We start from the raw sequence: 19,552 nt of genomic DNA, 5'->3' as shown, positions 1-19,552 counted from the left end.
AATTACCTTTCATTTGTAGCAGAAGAAGCAATATAGTTCGAATGCAGTTGGGATCTATGAAGTAACGACACTTCAAAAATCCTGACGTGTCGTGTTCGACACTCACCGACACTCCAATACTCGTTGCAAAGACTCAAAAAAGGTTCAAAAGATATGTTGTGTTTCATTTTGAGTTCCAATTATTAGATTCGTTAGATTACGATTACGATTACGATTTTATTGAGTTTAATATAAACATTTAAGATATATTATATTTCTTTGCAAAATTGATGGGTATTATGAGTTTAGGCTTTTTGACCCTTATGACCCTTAATTAATAATTAATTACCAAATTGCCCTTCATTCAAAACTATTTCGAAAATTTACCCTCCCCAACAAACATAACACCAATCTATCCCTGTTTGACCGTTGACCACGAAGCCTACCCCGGTACACCATTACCTACCCGGGTAAATTTTGAAATTTTTTTATCTACCCGAGTATGTAGGAGTGTACCCGGGTAGAGTTCTTGAATCTGGGAAAATAGTTGAATTATTTACCCGGGTATGGATCAGTGTACCCGGGTAAATCGCGTCCAGAAACCCCAATATGTATGGGTTTCGGCCATTGTTGCGAGGTATAAGGTTTTTGAAACCCCAAATCTCTCTCTCTTACCCTCTCTAATCCGAAACATCACACATATTTCATCTCATCATTTCAGAAAGCTGAATCTTGGTGGGACATTGAGATTACATCTCCACACTCCCATTTTGTGCTCAAAAATCCGAACCAACCTCCAAACCTAAAACCTAGATCTAATTTTTGTGTGAAAGATGAGTTCAAGTCCAAACATGGTTCCTATAGTTATTTACTACAATGGGAGGCATTTTGAAGGTCCGAACGGTGTCCGATTTGAAGGAAAAACAAAAACGATGAAAATCAAAGTGGGCACTACATGCAATGAACTGAAGGAGAGAATTCTTCAAAAAATGGGGTCAGAAGGCATACATTCCATCCACCGCATGATAGCCAGGTTAGAGACTGTAGTGGATATGGATACAATATACTACATTGGAAACGATATAAATGATGATGAAGATGTGGAGTTCGTAACAGATGCGTTTGTTGAATGGAAAGTATTAAAATATATTGAGATATATGTTGAAGTTGATGTTGGACAATCTAAAGTCAGTAGTCATATCATATATGGATGCCATGACATGATCAAGTGTCCATCCACCCTCAGGAGGAGCTGGTGGTCGCCGACTGCGGGTGGGACGTGTCGGTCTGACATCAACCTCAGCAACGCCATCATCATCGTCATCATCATCAAGGCCTACATCATAAACCATGAAAAACACATCTTATAAATACCACATTAAAAATTAAACAACACAAAATTGCATAAACTCATAAAGACCAACACATCACCTGCAGGTGCATCCTCCATCTCAGCATCATGGTGGAATGGGATCTCAGGTGGTTCTGGTGCCTTCTTCCACGTCCAGATACCCGCTCTGTTCGGTAGGATCCCACACTGCTTCAGGAGCCTCTCACCAAATATAGCATTCCAGCCTCTGGCGGTCTTCAAGGTCTCTGTTGCCATAGGCACTCCAAATCTATGCAGAATCTTCTGCACCAGAAATGCAAAAGGCAATTCAGCCTTCTTTGACTTGGCTGCCTTCCACATCAGTATGCATATGTAATGCCTCCAGTTCACCTGCTGACTGTGAAGGAGGGCCCACAGGATGACAAAGTCCCCTTCCAGCACCTTTGAGTGATTATGCGGGCGCTGGAAAATAATATGTGTCACCACATAATGAAGAATGCGAGCAGAAACTGACAAGTTGCTAACAGGATAATGAGCAAAATGACCGGGCTCAGCGTCTGCCCTCCTAGTCTCTGTAACAATGGTCTCCCGGTTATAATCACCAAATATATGATGGCTGTCTCCATCATATAGTGCTGCTCCTGTGACACCATCAAAATCGAACCCCAGTAGCTCCGTCCAGATAGGAGCAGTCATGATGATATCAATCCCGCAGACACGGGAAGTCAGCTCGCCTTGCGAGTAGCCAAGGTTCTGGTAGAAGGCTCTTACCATAACCTCCGAGTATGGGCACCGCATCTCCGCCAGGTGAAGTAAATGTGTCTGCTCAAGAAGCGGCACAATGTCAAAACGCTCTAGGTTGAAGAATGCCGAATCCAGTGATTTCGGTTCGCAGATCTTCCGGGTCATGAAAAACTTCACGAACTTCTCGTGTGAAGGTATGTCATCCTCAAACAAATATCCGAACGTCAAGTCCGGAGCCTGACTCGAAGCAGCCTGGGGCTGAGAGGATGACGACCCATCGTGACGACTCTTGGTTCTTCTCTCGGAATGGGTCACTGGCAGCTTTGAAACGCGTCGAGAGGTCATTGTGTCACACTATTAAACTGAAAAAATAACCAAAATCAGAAATTAGATACATGTTAGGGTTAGGGTTAGGGTTAGGGTTAGGGTTAGGGTTAGATTCAGGGTTAGGGTTAGGGTTAGGGTAAGCGTATGACATACAAATTGATAAAATAATTCGGACAGAATCAAATGATATAAACGAAAATACAATGAATCAGAACAGAAATCATAACATAATTGAAAAAACTGAAAAAAAAATGCACCTTTGATCGATTTCAATCGGTAGAAGGCAGAGAGGTTGCAAGGTCCGCGAATGATGATCAGAAACAAGACGAATTGGTGCAAGATTATGCCTGAAATCGCTCAAGAAGACACTCCTCCAGCAGCTCTACTCGGGTACCCCTTTTGTGGGTTTTCGAAATGGGGCTGCTGGGGTATTTTAAAACCCTACCGTCGATGTTTACCCGGGTACACTGCTCCTTACCCGGGTAAATAATTCAACCATTTTCCCAGATTCAAGAACTCTACCCGGGTACACCCCTACATACTCGGGTAGATAAAAAGTTTCAAAATTTACCCGGGTAGGTAATGGTGTACCCGGGTAGGCTTCGTGGTCAACGGTCAAACAGGGGCAGATTGGTGTTATGTTTGTTGGGGAGGGTAAATTTTCGAAATAGTTTTGAATAAAGGGCAATTTGGTAATTAGTTATTAATTAAGGGTTATAAGGGTCAAAAAGCCTATAAGTTTAGCTTTATTTTTTTTGTTAAATTATTGAATACTAAATATAATATATACTACATATATTAAAAATATTATATAACCTCAAAATGTGTCCTAACGTGTCAAAATTTAATATTTTTTAGAATTAACGTGTCGGAGTGTCGTGTCGTGTCGTATTCCGTGTCCCGTGTCGGTGCAACATAGGTTGGGATCTTGAAAGCCTCTCATGATGAGCTCACTTGCAGCGTATGATTGGTGCAAGTTAATGTTGGGGACATACTGTGCAGCTTGCTAATTTGTATCTTTTTAGCGGATAGTTTATGTTTCCTATTTGTGTAATGATAATTCATGCAAGAAGTTGAAAAGAATATATAGTCACTTGAATTTCAAGTTTTAATCATCATTTTTCTGCCATTAAGTACTAGTGCTGTTGAAATCCTCAGAAGAGGCATTTACGTTTTGTAACCATAGAAGTGGCGTCTACAATGCAGTTAAAAATAAAATTATTGTAAATATTTATATGTTATGTTGTCTCAGCTAGGCTTCTTTTTCTAATAGTATGTTACTTTTAAGTATTACAGGCACTGGCATTTGAATTTGACATTGCATTTTGACGTAATTGACAAATATTTACAAATCTTAAATTGATTTTTCTACTTGAGGGCAACTTCAATTGTCAACGTGACATTAAGTTGCACAATATTTTGAATTGAGTTTTGATTTGATATTGGAGCTATTGGTCATTCAACAGCAAAGACCTAGAGCTATTTTCTTTAATGGCTGTGTGCGCTTATGAAATATGTCTGCGAAATAGTGTGGTCAAAGCGTCAAGCTAATATAAGATTCATGTGAGAAATTGTTTCCCTTTCATTCTGACTTCGAGAAGTCATCAGAAAATTCAGAACTAAATTATCCAAGGACTTAAATAGATGATATTTTAACGGTCGTTGAAACATCCACATCATAACACAGTCAAGAAACAGAGTCTCTATTTTACTATAATTAAAAGAAAGTAGAAATTTACAAGTTCTGCTTAACTGTCTTAAACTTTACAAAGACAATAGCAGAACTATATCTTAAACATTTCAAAGACAGTAGCAGAACTATGCACAAAGTCGAACTTCTATCTTCCAATCTGTCAAAAGCATGAATCATGGTTTGTCTGGCCCATTTGCAGAAGATTGCTGATTTACACATTAAAAGAATGTCAAAATCCTAATTCAGAATAAAGAAAATATTAAAAATATCACAATATAATAATACCTCTGTACATGAAACTTGAGAGATATGTGGAAAACAAAAACTTGATGGAGGTGTATTAGCACTTGCCACTTGAGAGAGATATGGAAAACAAAAAGCCAATTGAGGTGTAGCAAAAGTACTAAAATCTGTGTCTTTTGAACTTGAAGCTATGCCTAAATTAAAAAAAAATTAAAAAAATTAACATTAAGCATATAATCATATATAACGAAAAAAAGTATGATCTTAACTTTTTTACCTTTATCTGCATGATTACACTCGGGAAGTGATGCATTAGCACCCTGAGAGTTACTATGAGCTTGTGATATATTTTTTTTGCACCTTTTCTTCTCCAATAGACTTTTCAGTCTAGCATTTGTAACTCCCTTTGCTCGAACACGTTGCGGATCTAACACTTTTTTAGAATTGAATTTACTAAGCTCTTCATCAATATTCATATCATCAACTTCAGTGGGTTTGCTAGTTAATGTATCAATCAAATTAGTGTTTTTGAACATCCTCTCCAAGCTTTTTATCCCATGCTCTAGGTGATCTTCAGCCATTTTGGTTGCTTCATTTGTCAATGCACCTTTGGTTGCAAAATAAATGGCTTTCCTCATTATTTGACTCATTCGCAGATTAATTTTTTGTGCTAAAAACTCACAAGCTTGTTTATCATTATCACTTGGACTAAAACCATCTTTAGCATCTTTTCTCCACCTCTTCAAGATATATTGAGAAGGTATGTGAAAAATATTGTGAAAGTTAAGCACTTTTAATGCATGAAGACATAAAAGGCCAACTGATTCAAACTTCTTACAAGAACAATCAACTAAGCAATTTGCAGATTCAAATGTCACAAAATATTGTTTGTCATCACCAGACTTCACCAATTTATAACTGAAGAAAGTACCATTTTCATTGATTTTTTCAATTGCCAGAGCTAAAGATTCAAACAGTTCTTCATAGAAATCTTCAAAAATAACATGAGTATATACCCGAGCACCTTGTTCAGCTATACCCGCAAGATTTTTTATTCTAGGAGGTGCAGATTGATTGCACTCGAAGTCTTTTTGCAATTCTGACCAACGCCAGCGCTCCAAAACTTTTTCATAACGAAGCACAAATTGGGTAAGAGACGTTGTCTTGCAGGTAACAGTACGAAAAATATTATTCATACTCTCACTTCTTTGTGTTGATAAGATATCAGCTGAGAAATAATTCTTACTAAATGCTGGGCACCAATTTGCTCGTAATTCATAAAATTTCTTCAACCATGAGCATTTTGAAATATCAACTTTTGTGAGCAAACAGGCCCACACTTCTTCAAACTCTTGCTCTGATCCACAATTGTATAAACACCTATTAAATAGAACCTTAAAGTCGGGTTGTCTCAGATAATATGAAAGTTGTTCTTTAGCATTTTGGCTAATATGCCACAAGCAGAGTCGATGTTGAGATTCAGGAAAAACTCTTTTAATAGCATTGGCCACTGCTTGACACTGATCAGAAAAAATTGTTTTAGGATGCAGCCCGCCCATTGCTTCCAAAAATGATTCAAATAGCCAAACAAATGATTCTGTAGTCTCATCTAACAAGAAAGCACAACCAAACAAAACACTTTGTTTATGATGATTTACCCCAATGAATGGTGCACAAGCCATATTATACTTGTTTGTTCGGTAGGTTATGTCAAAAATGACTACATCTCCAAAGTGACTATAATCTGTCCTTGATATGCCATCTCTCCAGAAAAAATTAGTCATGCGATTTTCACAATCTACTTGTATTGTATAGAAGAAAGAAGGATCATTTGCTTGTGAACTTTTGAAATGATTAATAACACTTTGAGCATCTCCTGCTTCGAGAGTGTTGTTTCTTTTGCCTTGTAGAAAATTGTCACAATCATGTTTTAAAAATCCAGCATTTTGGGCTCCTCTAGCAACCTCAACAAAATAAGAATACATACCGCATGGCTTTATACCAGCATTGTCCATATTTTGAATCATATGAGTATGTGCTTCAACTACATGCCTTTGGGATCTCAACATAGCTCGTGCACATGATTTTACAAGATCGTGATTATGATCTGGAATAAATTTAGAAATTATCCAAGTATCCTTCTCAATTTTAAAGCATATCATTGCTGGACAACCCGTTCTTGTTTCTCTCCTATTTACCTTGTTCACATGTAAAGGGTCCTTCAACCTTCTATATCCTTCCCTTCCACAAACAAATGTTCTTTGACTTATGGTTCCATTTGCTAATCTTCGATATTGTGATTTTCTCACAGAAAATCCAGTCAATTTAGCATATTCATTATAGAACTCATAAGCTTCGTCTTCAGATGAAAACATCATTCCAATTTTTGGCTCATATCCATCTTGTTCTTTAGTCACAATTATTGGTGACACAATTTGTTCATCATCATATTCACTTTTTGAAGTATGCATTTCACTAAATGAAGATGGTTCTGAATAAAGAACATCCATACCTATCACAATAAATTGGAACAAGCTACCATGAATTTTGCTATGGAAGAGTTAAAAAAAGTGTCACAACCATGATAGAGAAAAGAGGGGCTACAGTTGAAAGCTGACCTCTATGGGAATATGTTTAATGCGCTTCAATAGCATTCAAGAGATGACAACAATAACGTTCAAGTGTCACTGATGAATCCCCCAATGTTACGGCTGTAAATTTACAATTAATTGTGATGAGAAACTATGCTAGTAAATACAAACGGAGAATATATTTGATGACTCAAAAAACGAAAAAGAGAATAATACGAATATAAATATATCTTTATTATTCAAAAAAATTGTTAAGATCTTAAACTTTATAGAATTTTCAACATAAAAAAGAAATTATAGTACAGTATTTTCTAGCTAAACTTGATAATGAAAAACTTGTAACTTCGGATTATATAATTTTTTTGATGAAAACCCAATATAACAATGAATAAGGAAATAAAAAAATAAGAAAAATAAATTAAATAAATAAATTAAATAAATGGAACAAGCTATGTACCTTGCATGTTAATAACGAAAATAAACAAGCTATGAACCTTGCATAAAACAGAACTCTCTAAGAATCAATGAAGTTCTCAAGAGATGCAATGTAATTCACTTGATTAGGCAAAATGGAGGGGAGCAAAAAAAGACCAAGGATATAGACGATACCTCAGCAGAAGTGGAAGATGAAGCTTGTTGCATTGAGGATCTATTGCTGTAAGCAAAATCAACTTCTTGTCAAATAATCAGTCCTGCAACATTTTAAGAGCCTATATAGATCACATAAAATTCATAAATCAATGTAAATTCCCTATTCAAGGGGCTTTATGAGAAATTATCGATTATCAATCTAAATAATACATAAGATAATAGTAGTTCAGTTCTCAATCGTAAAATTCTATAAATAAAAAAAAAAAAAGTTGTGAAGTAATAAGGTTCATGTACAAGGAACTTGCAAGACATCAAGGTTTCAAAGATGGGGTGAGAGAGAGAAATATCATCTCTTGACCGAAATGGTATGGGTGTGGACTTCTTCAATTACTGAGATATAACGTCCTCGACAAACTCCGACAAAATTCCAATGACTTTCAAAGAAGTTTCATCAAATAGTCAATTTGGGGATTTTTCCATTTAACGAAAAAGAAGAGAACAAAAATGGAGGAGAAAGAATAAGAAGAACAAAATGGAGGGAGTGGGATGAAACAGAAAAGAGGAGAGAGAGAGCAGGAGAGCGAGAGCAGGAGTGAAAAATGAGAAAAAAAATAATTTGAATTAAAATTAAAAATAATATAAAATTATAAAATTTGATGACAAGTCACATGGATGACTACGGTGCGCATGGGTCAAACTGAACTGAATTTTTCGCAAAACCAAGCCGAACCATTTTAAACTGGTTCAGTTCAAAGAACTGAACTTTTTTTTTACTTGAAGTTCGATACCGGTTTGGAACTAGTTTGGTCCGGTTCGATATAGTTCGGTTCAGTTCGAAATGGTTCAGTTCGGTTCGAAACGGTTCGGGTCGGTTCGAAACGGTTCGGTTCAGTTCAAAATGATTTTGTTGAAAAACCAGTTTGAAGCTAGTTCAGATCGGAATCCAGTTCATAACTGGTTTCAGAATTGGGGTCTAATTCTGAGTTCAGAACTGGTTTTTGAATTGATGAACCATAAACCATAGAAAATGTAGACAGTGCTGCCAGTGAAATTCTAAGGTATCAAATGCTGCCCACTTGAAGTATCCACATACATTCATTCAAAGCTGTTAATGTATCCACATAAAGTATACACATACATGAAGTATCCATGGGAAAATTTGCAGCAGAGATTAGAGTACAACGAGGAATGGCACAAGGGTTTGGCTTGGAACCTTTGATAGTGCAGAGTCTGCTGCTTTAGCTTATGACCAAACTGCATTTTCCATGAGAGGCCATAAAGCTGCACTCAATTTTCCAGTCAAAATGGTAAAAGAATCTTTGCAAGAAATCAAATATGGTTGCTTGCAAGGTTTTTCACCAGCACTTGCACTCAAGGAGTGGAACTGCATCCGGAGAAATTTGTCAACACAACCAGGGTATACAACATGGCACCTGATCTGGAAGATGTTCAAGCTTGAAAATATCTCTGGTACTTTTTAGATTTTTCAGAAGAGATAAAAAAATGAAATGTTAAAGAAAAACCTATTGATGTCAACACACAGCCATTCTACAGTTCTACTTACTTGCAAGATGCCTAGATGCAATTTAAAGGTATAAATCAGAATCACTCGTCCATAGAAGAAAATTGAAGTTAATAGCATTAAGATTATACACCATACATATTTCTCAAATTATCATTCAATGGAATACGTTTTAAGGTAAATCTTTGGCATTCTAATATTTAATAAGTTGCTATTTCTGAGTGCTGTATTGATGGCATTTATCCAATAAATAAGGCAAAGTGAAAGACAAATTATCATAAAAATAAGTTATATATCAGAATTCAACAAGCTCCAAATGGATAATGAGATAAGAAGAATTTCCAATTAATGACACTAATAAATTATGATGCATATCATTAATGAACTCACTGCAAGTATAGATGCTGCCCGCGACTCTGCAGAATCAACATCAATGAAGTCAACCTCTTGTATATTTCCTCAAGCCTTCGTGAAATAGCACCAATGAAGTCAAGACAACATTGTCAGTTGTCCCAGTTTTGAGAGCATATACAATTTGTAAGCAAAACAACACATAAGGGAACAGTATATTCAACCTGTTTGGCAAGTAATTGAGCTTCTTCCTGCAGAAGCTGAGTTCTCTCAAAGTCAGAATTGAGAACACACTGCAAGGCAGTTATACATCACCAACAACTTCTTGCTCCAAAAGGAATAAAAGTTCTTGGCTTATTTTATTAAGGTTTAAAAAAAAATAAAGGGAAGAAAAAGCCAATAACTTTTTAGGAATATAATGGACAAAGAGAACACCTCAGAAGACAAAAAATAAAATAAAATGAAATAAAGTTTATGACTTATGTGATTTCCAAAGTGTATAAAAATAGAACTCTAAAGTCAATTACCAAGAGCATGATTTCCAAAGTATATTACTGATGAATAATCTTTGCACACTCCACCGAACCCGTATGGTCCTTCATCTGGTAAACAGTAAGGTGGCTGTAGAAATACAAACATTTACTATGGTAATTGAAAGATATATGGTGGTACAGAGAGCAATATCTAATAAGATTAATAATTCACATTAGAAAAAAGAAAAAATAAAAAGAAGAAGATAACAAAATACCATCAGAGAAACTTTGCAACTTCATGTCTTTCGTGAATTTTTTATATTTATTGCACTATATATATTATTGACTCAGTTTTTTTTTATTAGTTGGGAGTTGTTAGTAATTAGTATCATGATGATTAACAACACCTGGGAAAAAATTTGGGTACTGAAATAATCCTCTGTTTAGCACAAAGCTCATATGGCATTGCAAAATCAAGTACATAGCTTTTGCCCAACACTTGTTGTTGGCATTCAGTGACATTATGATAGAACTCTTCTTAAGGTGTATAGTAGAAAGCGTCACAGGGGATCAAATCCTAATGCTGACTCACAGGAGAGAGGGAATATCATAGCTGTTGGTGCTGAGGCTGGTGAGAATTCGGTTAGGGAGAGAGAAGTTGGTGTGCTACATGGGGCTGAGGCGTGAAAGTGCATCACAAGTAGTTATATAAACGGGAAAATAAAGGGATGAAGAAAGCTGGAAATTTGGGAGTTCTTTGGGAGGGATCAGTGCCTCTTATTAGCACTGAACCAGCTTGGGAAATTATTGTAATTGGTGGTTGTTTTTGTGCTTTGCGTTTAACTTGTTTCTGTCTTAAACAGTATTTTGTTATTGTAATTTTTGCTTGATAATATACAGAAAATCCAATATTCTGGGCCAAAACCCTGTGTTGTGCGTATTACTCTGACCTATTATATTACAATTCTAGCAACTGGTATCAGAGCACTCCGATCCTTGGGGTGCTTTGAATGGTTGTTACTCGCAACATGGACAATCGTTTGGAGATTGTGGAGGAGCGCTTACGGAGAATCGAGACTTTAGCTGAAGAGCGTCACGAACAAAGTGACCAACGGCTAAATGAGATTTTAGCCTTGTTACAACGTCATCCTCGCCATCGAGATCGAGCTGATAGGGATGGCAGCCCGCGTCGAGGTCGCTCTCGCCGAAGGAGCACGGAATCCACAGATTCTGACGGGAGAAACCCACTCGCAGGTACACATGGGGGAGGACCTTCGCGTCAGCCCAGATTGGAACTCCCTCGATTTTCTGGGGATGATGTGTTCTCTTGGGTGACCAGGGTGGAACGATACTTTCTGGTCAATGCAATCCCAGAAAGAGCAAGGATAGACGTTGTCATGATCGTCTTGGATGGTCCAGCGTTAAATTGGTTCTTCGTTTGGGAGCGTGGCAACCCCAACGCGTCTTGGGAAGATTTTCGTATGGATGTTATGGACCGATTCCAATTGGAGCTAACTGGGAGTCCCTACCAGGAATTGATGAGTCTGAAGCAGACGGGTAGCGTTGCAAGCTTTAGGGCTGAATTTGAGAGAATAATCAGCCCTATTCAATATGCCGATGAGGCTATGCTTAAGGAGATCTGGTTGCATGGGGTTCATAGCAGTCTGCGCACTGAGCTGATGCAAGCCAATATAGTATCATTATCTGACTTGATGAGGAAGACGATGAGTTTGGAGAGAAGAAATTTTTCGTGGGCTAGTGATGGGCTGGGTTCGTGGGGTGCTGGAAGGACAAGTGTAGTGGGCCGCTCCAATCAGCCCATTAAAGGGTTCTTTAACGCGTCACATGCCAAGGGCATGGCCACTAATGCCACGTCCATGACAGCTGTCGGTCATCAAGCTTCTCCCACCATTCAAAACGACATGCGTTCTGGTCACACAAACCCTACCCGTTCGCATAACGTGGGCAGTGAGGGAGCAACACGAACCATGGAAGCTTCTGGTTCTGGTAGCAACCTGGTTGGTGGAGGTGGACGGCTCAGCCAGGCGGAACTTCACGATCGAAGTCGCTTGGGTCTCTGTTTCAAGTGTGGAGAGAAGTGGGACCGCAACCACCGCTGCCGGAACGCCCATCTCCGATTGTTGGTCATCGAAGAAGATGAGGAGTTGATCGATCCAGAAGTTCCTTCGCCCATGGAGACCGCGAAGAGATCTTGCAACCGGTTGAAGAATCCCAGCCCATTGAAGCTGCACTCTTACAGCTCTCCATCTACAGTGTCTTAGGGCTTTCTTCAAACCAAAGTATGCAGATGTGGGAACGGTGAACGGCGAGAAAGTGACGACGTTGGTTGACAGTGGTGCGACTCATAATTTTATCAATCGTCAGGTGGCTGAACAATTGAAACTCACCATTGAAGATTCATATAGTTTTAAGGTGGTGCTTGGCAACGGTCACAAGGTAGGTGGGCAGCCAAGGTGTGTGCCGTCAAGTTCCGTTGCAGATTCAGGAGTTTCAAACGACATTAGATTTGTTCGTCTTTGATTTGGGTGGTGCAGAGGTAATTTTGGGCATGGAGTGGCTGAGGAACTTGGGGGAGATCACAGCTGACTTCAACAAACTCACGTTGAAGTTTAATGATGGGGAAAATGCGACGGTACTTCACAGAGATCCTGCTCTGTCACGCAAGGGAGCTTGGTCCTCTCTTCGTTCAATGGTGAAGACGTTAAAGGACAGTGGTCAAGGGTGTGTTGTTGGGCCTCAGTGGATTCAAGGAGAATCAACAATCATGCCAGTTGATTGGGCTGAGCTTTCACTACTGCTGAAGGAGTTTGATGACATTTTTCAGCAACCACAGGGCCTACCTCCTCACAGACGGCACGATCATGCAATTGAGTTGAAAGCAGGGAGTGGAGTGCCAAACATACGACCTTACAGGTATCCCTACTACCAAAAGTCCTTGATTGAGTCACTGGTTTCTGAGTTGCTCACTGCAGGGATGATAAGACCAAGCATCAGCCCTTACTCGAGCCCAGTCATTTTAGTACGCAAGAAGGACGGCAGTTGGAGAGTTTGCGTGGATTATAGGGCCCTCAACAAACTCATTGTGCCGAACAAGTTCCCAATTCCGGTGATTGAAGAACTTTTGGATGAGTTAGGTGGCTCCAAGGTTTTCTCCAAACTTGATCTTAAGTCAGGGTATCACCAAATTAGAATGCGGAAAGAGGACATACCCAAGACGGCTTTTCGAACCCACGAGGGACATTACGAGTACTTGGTGATGCCCTTTAGGCTCACCAATGCTCCTTCAACCTTCCAATCACTGATGAATGAGATATTAAAGCCTCATTTGCGCAAGTTTGTGCTGGTTTTCTTCGATGATATTTTAATCTACAGCCACAGTCTGGTTGAGCATCTGCAGCATCTCCGGTGTGTTTTGGGTATTTTGAGACAGCATAGTCTTGTGGCAAATAGAAAGAAGTGTAGCTTCGGGCAGTTGCAAATTGAATACCTCGGCCATTTAATCTCAGAGGAGGGTGTAAAAGCTGATCCTTCCAAGATTGCAGCCATGTCTCAATGGCCTAGTCCTACAACATTGAAAGAGCTGAGAGGGTTTTTGGGATTAACGGGCTACTATCGGAAGTTTGTTCAAGGGTATGGTCAGATTGCGAAGCCCTTAACTGACCTATTAAGAAAGGATGCTTTCCTTTGGAGTAAGGAAGCTCAGTCGGCATTTGAGCTGTTAAAGAGTGCCATGTGCTCCGTTCCAGTCCTAGCAATGCCAGACTTTGGTAAAACGTTTACTGTGGTCACTGACGCATAAGGAAAAGGGATGGGAGCAGTGCTTACTCAGGGGGATCGTCCACTCAGTTATATCAGCCAGGCTTTCTCTTCACATGCGTTGGAAAAATCAGTTTACGAAAAAGAGTTAATGGCAATTGTGTTTGCCGTTCAAAAGTGGAGACCATACTTATTGGGTCGCCATTTCATTATCAAAACTGATCAAAAAAGCTTAAAGTTCTTGACTGACCAACGAATGCTGGGAGAGGAACAACAGAAATGGGTATCCAAGCTTCTAGGATACGATTTTGAGATTCAGTACCAACCGGGTAGGGAGAATAAAGTTGCAGATGCCTTGTCCCGGAATCTGCATTGTTTCTCCCTCTCTTGTGTGGATGCTAGCAAATATGAAGTGTTGGAGCAAGAATTACAAGCAGACATCAGAATGAGAGGAATTATTCAAGACTTGGTCATCAACCCTCAATCACACGTTGGGTTCAGCCTCAATGGAGGCCGTTTATTTCACCAAGGCAGATTGGTATTGGCAAAAAACTCCAATTTTATTCCAATGGTACTGCATGAATTTCATGATTCTTATGTTGGTGGCCATTCTGGATTCTTGAGGACTCTGAAAAGAATCAACAGCTTGGTGTATTGGGAAGGTATGAACAAGAAGATTAAGGAGTATGTGGCCGCTTGTTCTGTGTGTCAACAAAATAAAGTGTCGACATTATCTCCTGCAGGGCTGCTCCAACCCCTGCCCATTCCTACCTGTGCCTGGACTGATTTGTCGATGGATTTTATTGGAGGACTACCAAAGGCTCAAGGTTTTGACACGATTTTCGTGGTATTAGACCGCCTTTCTAAGTATGCCCATTTTATTCCCCTTAAGCATCCTTATACAGCCAAGGTAGTTGCTCTTTTGTTCATCAAAGAAGTAGTTAAATTACATGGATTCCCAACATCCATTGTCAGTGATAGGGACAGAGTTTTTCTTAGCTCTTTTTGGTCAGAGTTGTTCCGTTGTAGTGGCACCAAATTGAAATATAGCACATCTTATCACCCACAGTCCAATGGCCAAACGGAGGTAGTTAACCGTTGTTTGGAAGATTATTTAAGGTGTTTTTGTTCGCCTAAACCCAACACTTGGCCATCCTGGTTGCATTGGGTAGAGTTTTGGTACAACACTACCTTCAAGACTGCCACGGGTACTAGCCCATTCAAGGCAGTGTATGGATGCGAACCTCCTACTCTGTTTCGGTCCAGCTTTGCTATATCTCCAATTGATGAAGTCTCCACAATGTTACAAGACCGAGACTTAATTTTACAAGAGTTACAACAGCATCTTTTGGTTGCTCAATAATAGTTTTACATACTATGTGGCCAATTCACCATTTAGAAGATGTGTCAACTGGATACAAAGCGTTAGCAGACAAGTGCGTTGATAAAAATAAAAGAATCAGTCTTCCTATTACACTGAACAATGAAATTGCAAATAGGAAGTGCAAGGGAAGAAAAAATAAGGAGGTTGTACCCTTGGATGCTACAGCATTAGGTTCTTCATTCAAGAAATGGGTAGTCAGTGTAACCAATAACTGGATCAGGAATGTAGAATGTCTCCCGGTTATACTTGTTGAGAGGGGCATCAAGCGCAAATCTCTTTGGCAAATCTGGATTAGCCAAAGACCAAACGACCATAAGCAACAAGATCTGCCCTGTTTTCAGCTATGGTATTGATCCCATCTTGTCCTGCAACCATAAAAGTTCCATTGTCCCTTAATATATTTTTTCAGAGTCATCTAATTTTTATAAATTTCTAAATCAAAACTTCTTTTCTTTTACCCAATACTGATGCAGTATTGGGTGGGGTGCGTACAAGGAACCACTCCACTCCCTATTAAACTCGACTAGCGAGTGTGGGGTGCGTACAAGGATTGTCTCCACCCCACACTCGCTAGTCGAGTTTAACGGGGTGTGGAGTGGTTTCTAAATCAAAACTTCGTTTCTTTTACCCAATATTGATGCAGTATATGCTGATTATGAGTGTCCATTATTGTGCCAAAGATATGATCATGTCAGCATGCAAAGAAAAACGATCTTATCTAAAGCACAAGCTCATCTCTCGGAATTAATTAATCAACAGTTAACTCTTCAAAAAAAGAGTGACCCACTTAGCAGTAAGAATAAAATATAAAGTAATTTCCGTTGTGGATTATGGACAGAAACATGATTGACATTTTATTTTGTTTTGCTAAGATTTCAATTTATAATCAACACTAGACCAAAAAAACAAAGTGCAGTCTTTAACCAACTTTTTCCCATAAATTTAAAATCAACACCACAACCCATTATTGAAACAAAGCCAACAACAAAAGTAAAAATCAGAACATGAAAACATAGGTCGAGAAACTATAATTACTAGAATCCCTAAATTACTAGGAATGAAAACGAACCATATACTCATGAATACTCACTTCCAGAAAGCTAAGCCACCAGCCACCGTGACCAATTGGATGAGAACGAGCAGCCTTGCAAGGAGATTCGATACTGAAGAGGATTATAGTTAGATGATTGAGACGGTGAACTTAGGGTTCATGACAGTCCGATAGATCGATGATTTGATTCTGAACAATAAGTGGTCGTGTGTTATGTGTAAATGGTTGGTTCGAACCGGTTACAAATTACTTCAGAATGGATTTGGATCCTCTTCGCAGTGGAAAAATGATAATGGTTATGTTATTTTCGTTTAAAGATACGGGTATAAGGTCTCTCCTTTTAAATGATATAACTTATGATATTTTAGGAAAGAGATAGACATAGAAAAAATGGAAATAATGAGAAAGAGAAAGTGAGTGATTTTTTTAATTTAAAATTTAAATAATTTAAAATGACAAATATTTTTCCCTAAAGATATATACTTTTTTTTATCTCATAATTAATAAGTGATTATAATCAAATAATATAACTCATTAACCGCTCTTTCATACGAAATCGGTTCGTAACTGGATTTTTTTAAAAAACAAATATTGGTTCAAGTTTATAATATGGTTTAAAAAATTAGTTTTTTTTTTGTTTTATGTTTATCATTTAACATAATAGGTAAAAAAATTAAAATAATGTAATTAATTAAAATAATTACGCATTTAATGTTATTTTGTTAAAAATTACACATCTGTTGCACAATGAGACGCTCCCTTTGGGCGTCACATGTGACGCCCCAATGGGGCGTCTCATGTGTAACCTATATATACCCCACTTTCCTTTTTTCACTCCTTACTCATTTACCTCTCTCCAACCTCTCTCTAACTGCGGTTCGTAGCGAAGCTCTGCCAACGTAGGTAAGGTCATAATACCTCATATGTATACATTTAAATTACAGTGCTAGTTAGTAATACATGTTAGGATTGATTGTATATTAGAGACTTGGAACATTAGGATAGTCACTTGGGAATTTTGTGGCATGCTATGAATGTTGTAACGATATAGTAATTTTATTATTACGTAGTTATTATTATTAATTTTTAATTATGCATTAGGGTTTAGCATATTAATTAGTGATTTATAAATAGTGTTAGGCACATCGTAAATTTCGTATGTATGATGTTATTAATGCGGGAGTGCATAACTTTGTAGTTAGTTAGGTGTGATGATTAATACGTATTGGACAAGTTGGTAGTGACCTAGGGTTAAGTATTCAGTTAGTATTATATTATTTTTGTCCGATGTATTATTATTATTTAATTGCAAATAAATAACTGTTCTACGTTTTGGCGGGACTTCATAAATTTCGATTCTAGTTAAATAAATGACGCATATGCTTAATTTTTGTGATAATCAATTATGTCACTGCTTAATTAAATTGTAAATAAAATGGGGCATTAGATGTGATTAATTTAAATGTTGTTTTATATTATATAGTTGAGGATAATGGCTGAGTCATCATCTTCTTCGGGATCTGATTCGGATGTAGAGCCCACCGATCCCAGCATGTGGATCATACCTGGGCCGTACAGGTGGGAGGTCCTTCGTAAGAGGACGCAGAAAGGTCATATTTCACAGCGAGTGTGGAATACTGAGCATGTAAGAAAGATTAAGACTAGGCGTGAGAAGCCACAAGGGGGCCCACCTACCGGTGCTATTCCACAGGTTGTGGAAGAGTACCTCAGACAGGCGGGTTTCATACATGTTGCCAGGAAGCAACATATCCAGGTTAGTTATTTATGTCGTTTTGTATTTATGTAATTATTTAATAAAATTCGTTAACACGTGATAACTGCGAAATTTATCACAGATAGATACATTTTTAAATAATGCTCTGGTCGAGAGGTGGAGAACAGAGACACATACGTTTCACATGACCCAAGGTGAGATGACGATCACCTTACAAGATGTGGCAGGCATCTTGGCTTGCCGACCGACGATACTGTCGTCATCGGATCGACCTCTGAGGATTGGCACACTGCTTGTGCTGCTGTTTTTGGACATGTTCCAGATGCCGGTGAGTTCCATCATTCCGGCGACCTCCGCATCTCATTCTTGGATCGGCATTATACCCGGTGGACTGATCATGAGGGGAATCATGCTGCCGAGATCTACTTCACAAAAGCCCACATTGCCCGGATGTTGGGGACTTGGTTGCTGGCGGACAAGTCTGGAGGTAGCAATTTTGGTTGCCGGCTTGTCCCGTTGCTAGGTGGAGGATTTGAGGACATTGATTGGCCGATTCGGCTGGGGATCTGCAGTTTTGACACACTTGTTCAGGAATTTGTGTGAAGTGACAGATGCCCGTCGAAGCGACATGGGTGGTTGCCATATTCTCCTTCAAATTTGGGCATGGATACGATTCTCACCCATTGCTCCACCCCTTCCTCCTCATCCAGAGCCGGGCACACATTATGGATGCCGGTATAATTTATTTACTTCATTTGATTTCGATAATGTATGGTTAATAATGTATATACTAACTGTATACTTCTTGATTATGATTGATAATGTATGGTTGATAATGTTTCTGATTGACAGGTTTAATGTTGTACAAAAGTTTAAACCTCATGAGGTCACCCATTATCGGGCAACATTGGACACACTCTGTATGACGGGTTTGGCAAATTTGAACGCCTCACAACACTGTCTAAACGTCCAAAAAATGCGATGAAAAACCTTTTTTCCAGAAACTAAGCTCTGCTCGGTATAAAGATCATTAGTTTTTATATGATAAAATGAACCTGGAGAAAAGCGAAGCATGTATTCGCACCACCTTGGTAAAAAAGCATACGATTCCTCCCAATCACCGTACAGAATTGCCATCGCTTTCTGCTTCGCATACCACGCCTTTCTGTAGGAAACTTGAAAGCCATATTTAGCAGTTATCCTTTCTTGCACCAAAGAGATTGTCACAGATGGTTCAAACTTTATCATCCCTGCATTGAAGAGGATATCAGTGCCTCGATAACATCGAACGAATTTAATTACACATTCGTGTTCATTCACACATCAAAAATACAAAAAGGTACCTATCACGAGATCTGCAATAACGTCTGCATCGAGCTGTCTATGACCCTGGGAAATGTGCTCATTCACACATTCGTGTTTTCCACCCCATCTCGTTATTTTCCAATTTTCACGAAACACCAGTTTGATCGCCCTTACGCGCCATGGACAACCTTGATCGTACGCACAACATTTCATGGACAACTTTGCAGGCGTGCTCTCAATTACAATGGCTTCTTGATGCTCCCTAATAAGGTTGTGCTTAAGTGCCATTTGGACATCTTTTTTTGTCGCAAATTCTTGATTGACAAATAACATGTCACCCAGTTGCCACGGACCTTGTATTGAAGCCGATCCAGACACCGAACCATCAGTACATGATTCTTGTTCGCTCTGATAACTCCAATCAATGTAAGAATAATGCGGAATTCCTTCCCAAAA

General features: G+C 38.8%; 2 protein-coding genes across 5 annotated transcripts; one reads left to right on the top strand and one right to left on the bottom strand.

The window, feature by feature from the left end:
* Positions 1-4,039: 4,039 nt before the first annotated feature.
* LOC133308066 (protein FAR1-RELATED SEQUENCE 5-like) lies at positions 4,040-16,346 on the bottom strand. Of its 4 annotated transcripts, none has more exons than XM_061508649.1 (10): positions 16,075-16,346; positions 15,156-15,370; positions 9,899-9,992; positions 9,596-9,664; positions 8,712-9,485; positions 7,517-7,599; positions 6,935-7,027; positions 4,594-6,828; positions 4,359-4,510; positions 4,040-4,279 (listed from the first exon to the last, which is right to left on the bottom strand). In XM_061508649.1, the coding sequence occupies exons 8-10, from the start codon at positions 6,824-6,826 to the stop codon at positions 4,247-4,249; spliced, it is 2,418 nt and encodes an 805-aa protein (XP_061364633.1). In that variant the 5' UTR covers positions 6,827-6,828; positions 6,935-7,027; positions 7,517-7,599; positions 8,712-9,485; positions 9,596-9,664; positions 9,899-9,992; positions 15,156-15,370; positions 16,075-16,346; the 3' UTR covers positions 4,040-4,246. The 4 variants fall into 4 exon arrangements, with proteins under 4 accessions (XP_061364633.1, XP_061364631.1, XP_061364634.1 ...); XM_061508647.1 differs by having other exon boundaries at positions 16,096-16,346; XM_061508650.1 differs by having other exon boundaries at positions 7,517-7,562; positions 16,096-16,346.
* Positions 16,347-17,548: 1,202 nt separating this feature from the next.
* Positions 17,549-18,394, top strand: LOC133308059 (uncharacterized). Its single transcript, XM_061508638.1, has 3 exons — positions 17,549-17,830; positions 17,913-17,985; positions 18,114-18,394. Exons 1-3 carry the CDS (start codon positions 17,549-17,551, stop codon positions 18,392-18,394), a joined length of 636 nt encoding a protein of 211 aa, XP_061364622.1.
* The last annotated feature ends 1,158 nt before the right edge of the window (positions 18,395-19,552 follow it).

Source organism: Gastrolobium bilobum, unplaced genomic scaffold (genome assembly GCF_033153095.1).
Source record: "Gastrolobium bilobum isolate Gb01-03AN ecotype WA unplaced genomic scaffold, APGP_CSIRO_Gbil_v1 utg4103, whole genome shotgun sequence".
NCBI classification, from domain to species: domain Eukaryota; kingdom Viridiplantae; phylum Streptophyta; class Magnoliopsida; order Fabales; family Fabaceae; genus Gastrolobium; species Gastrolobium bilobum.
The sequence above is the reverse complement of the archived record's forward strand: the minus strand, read 5'-3'. Positions and strand labels throughout refer to the sequence as shown.

Excerpts from the sequence above, each read along its gene's own strand:
- LOC133308066 (XM_061508649.1), bottom strand. The coding sequence starts at position 6,826 with ATGGATGTTCTTTATTCAGAACCATCTTCATTTAGTGAAATGCATACT. Across the intron at positions 4,511-4,593 it reads GTGTAATCATGCAGATAAAG|GCATAGCTTCAAGTTCAAAA; the intron begins GTAAAAAAGTTA and ends TTTTTAATTTAG. Across the intron at positions 4,280-4,358 it reads CTCAAGTTTCATGTACAGAG|CAATCTTCTGCAAATGGGCC; the intron begins GTATTATTATAT and ends TGTGTAAATCAG.
- LOC133308059 (XM_061508638.1), top strand. The coding sequence starts at position 17,549 with ATGGCTGAGTCATCATCTTCTTCGGGATCTGATTCGGATGTAGAGCCC. Across the intron at positions 17,831-17,912 it reads CCAGGAAGCAACATATCCAG|ATAGATACATTTTTAAATAA; the intron begins GTTAGTTATTTA and ends AATTTATCACAG. Across the intron at positions 17,986-18,113 it reads TACGTTTCACATGACCCAAG|ATGCCGGTGAGTTCCATCAT; the intron begins GTGAGATGACGA and ends GACATGTTCCAG.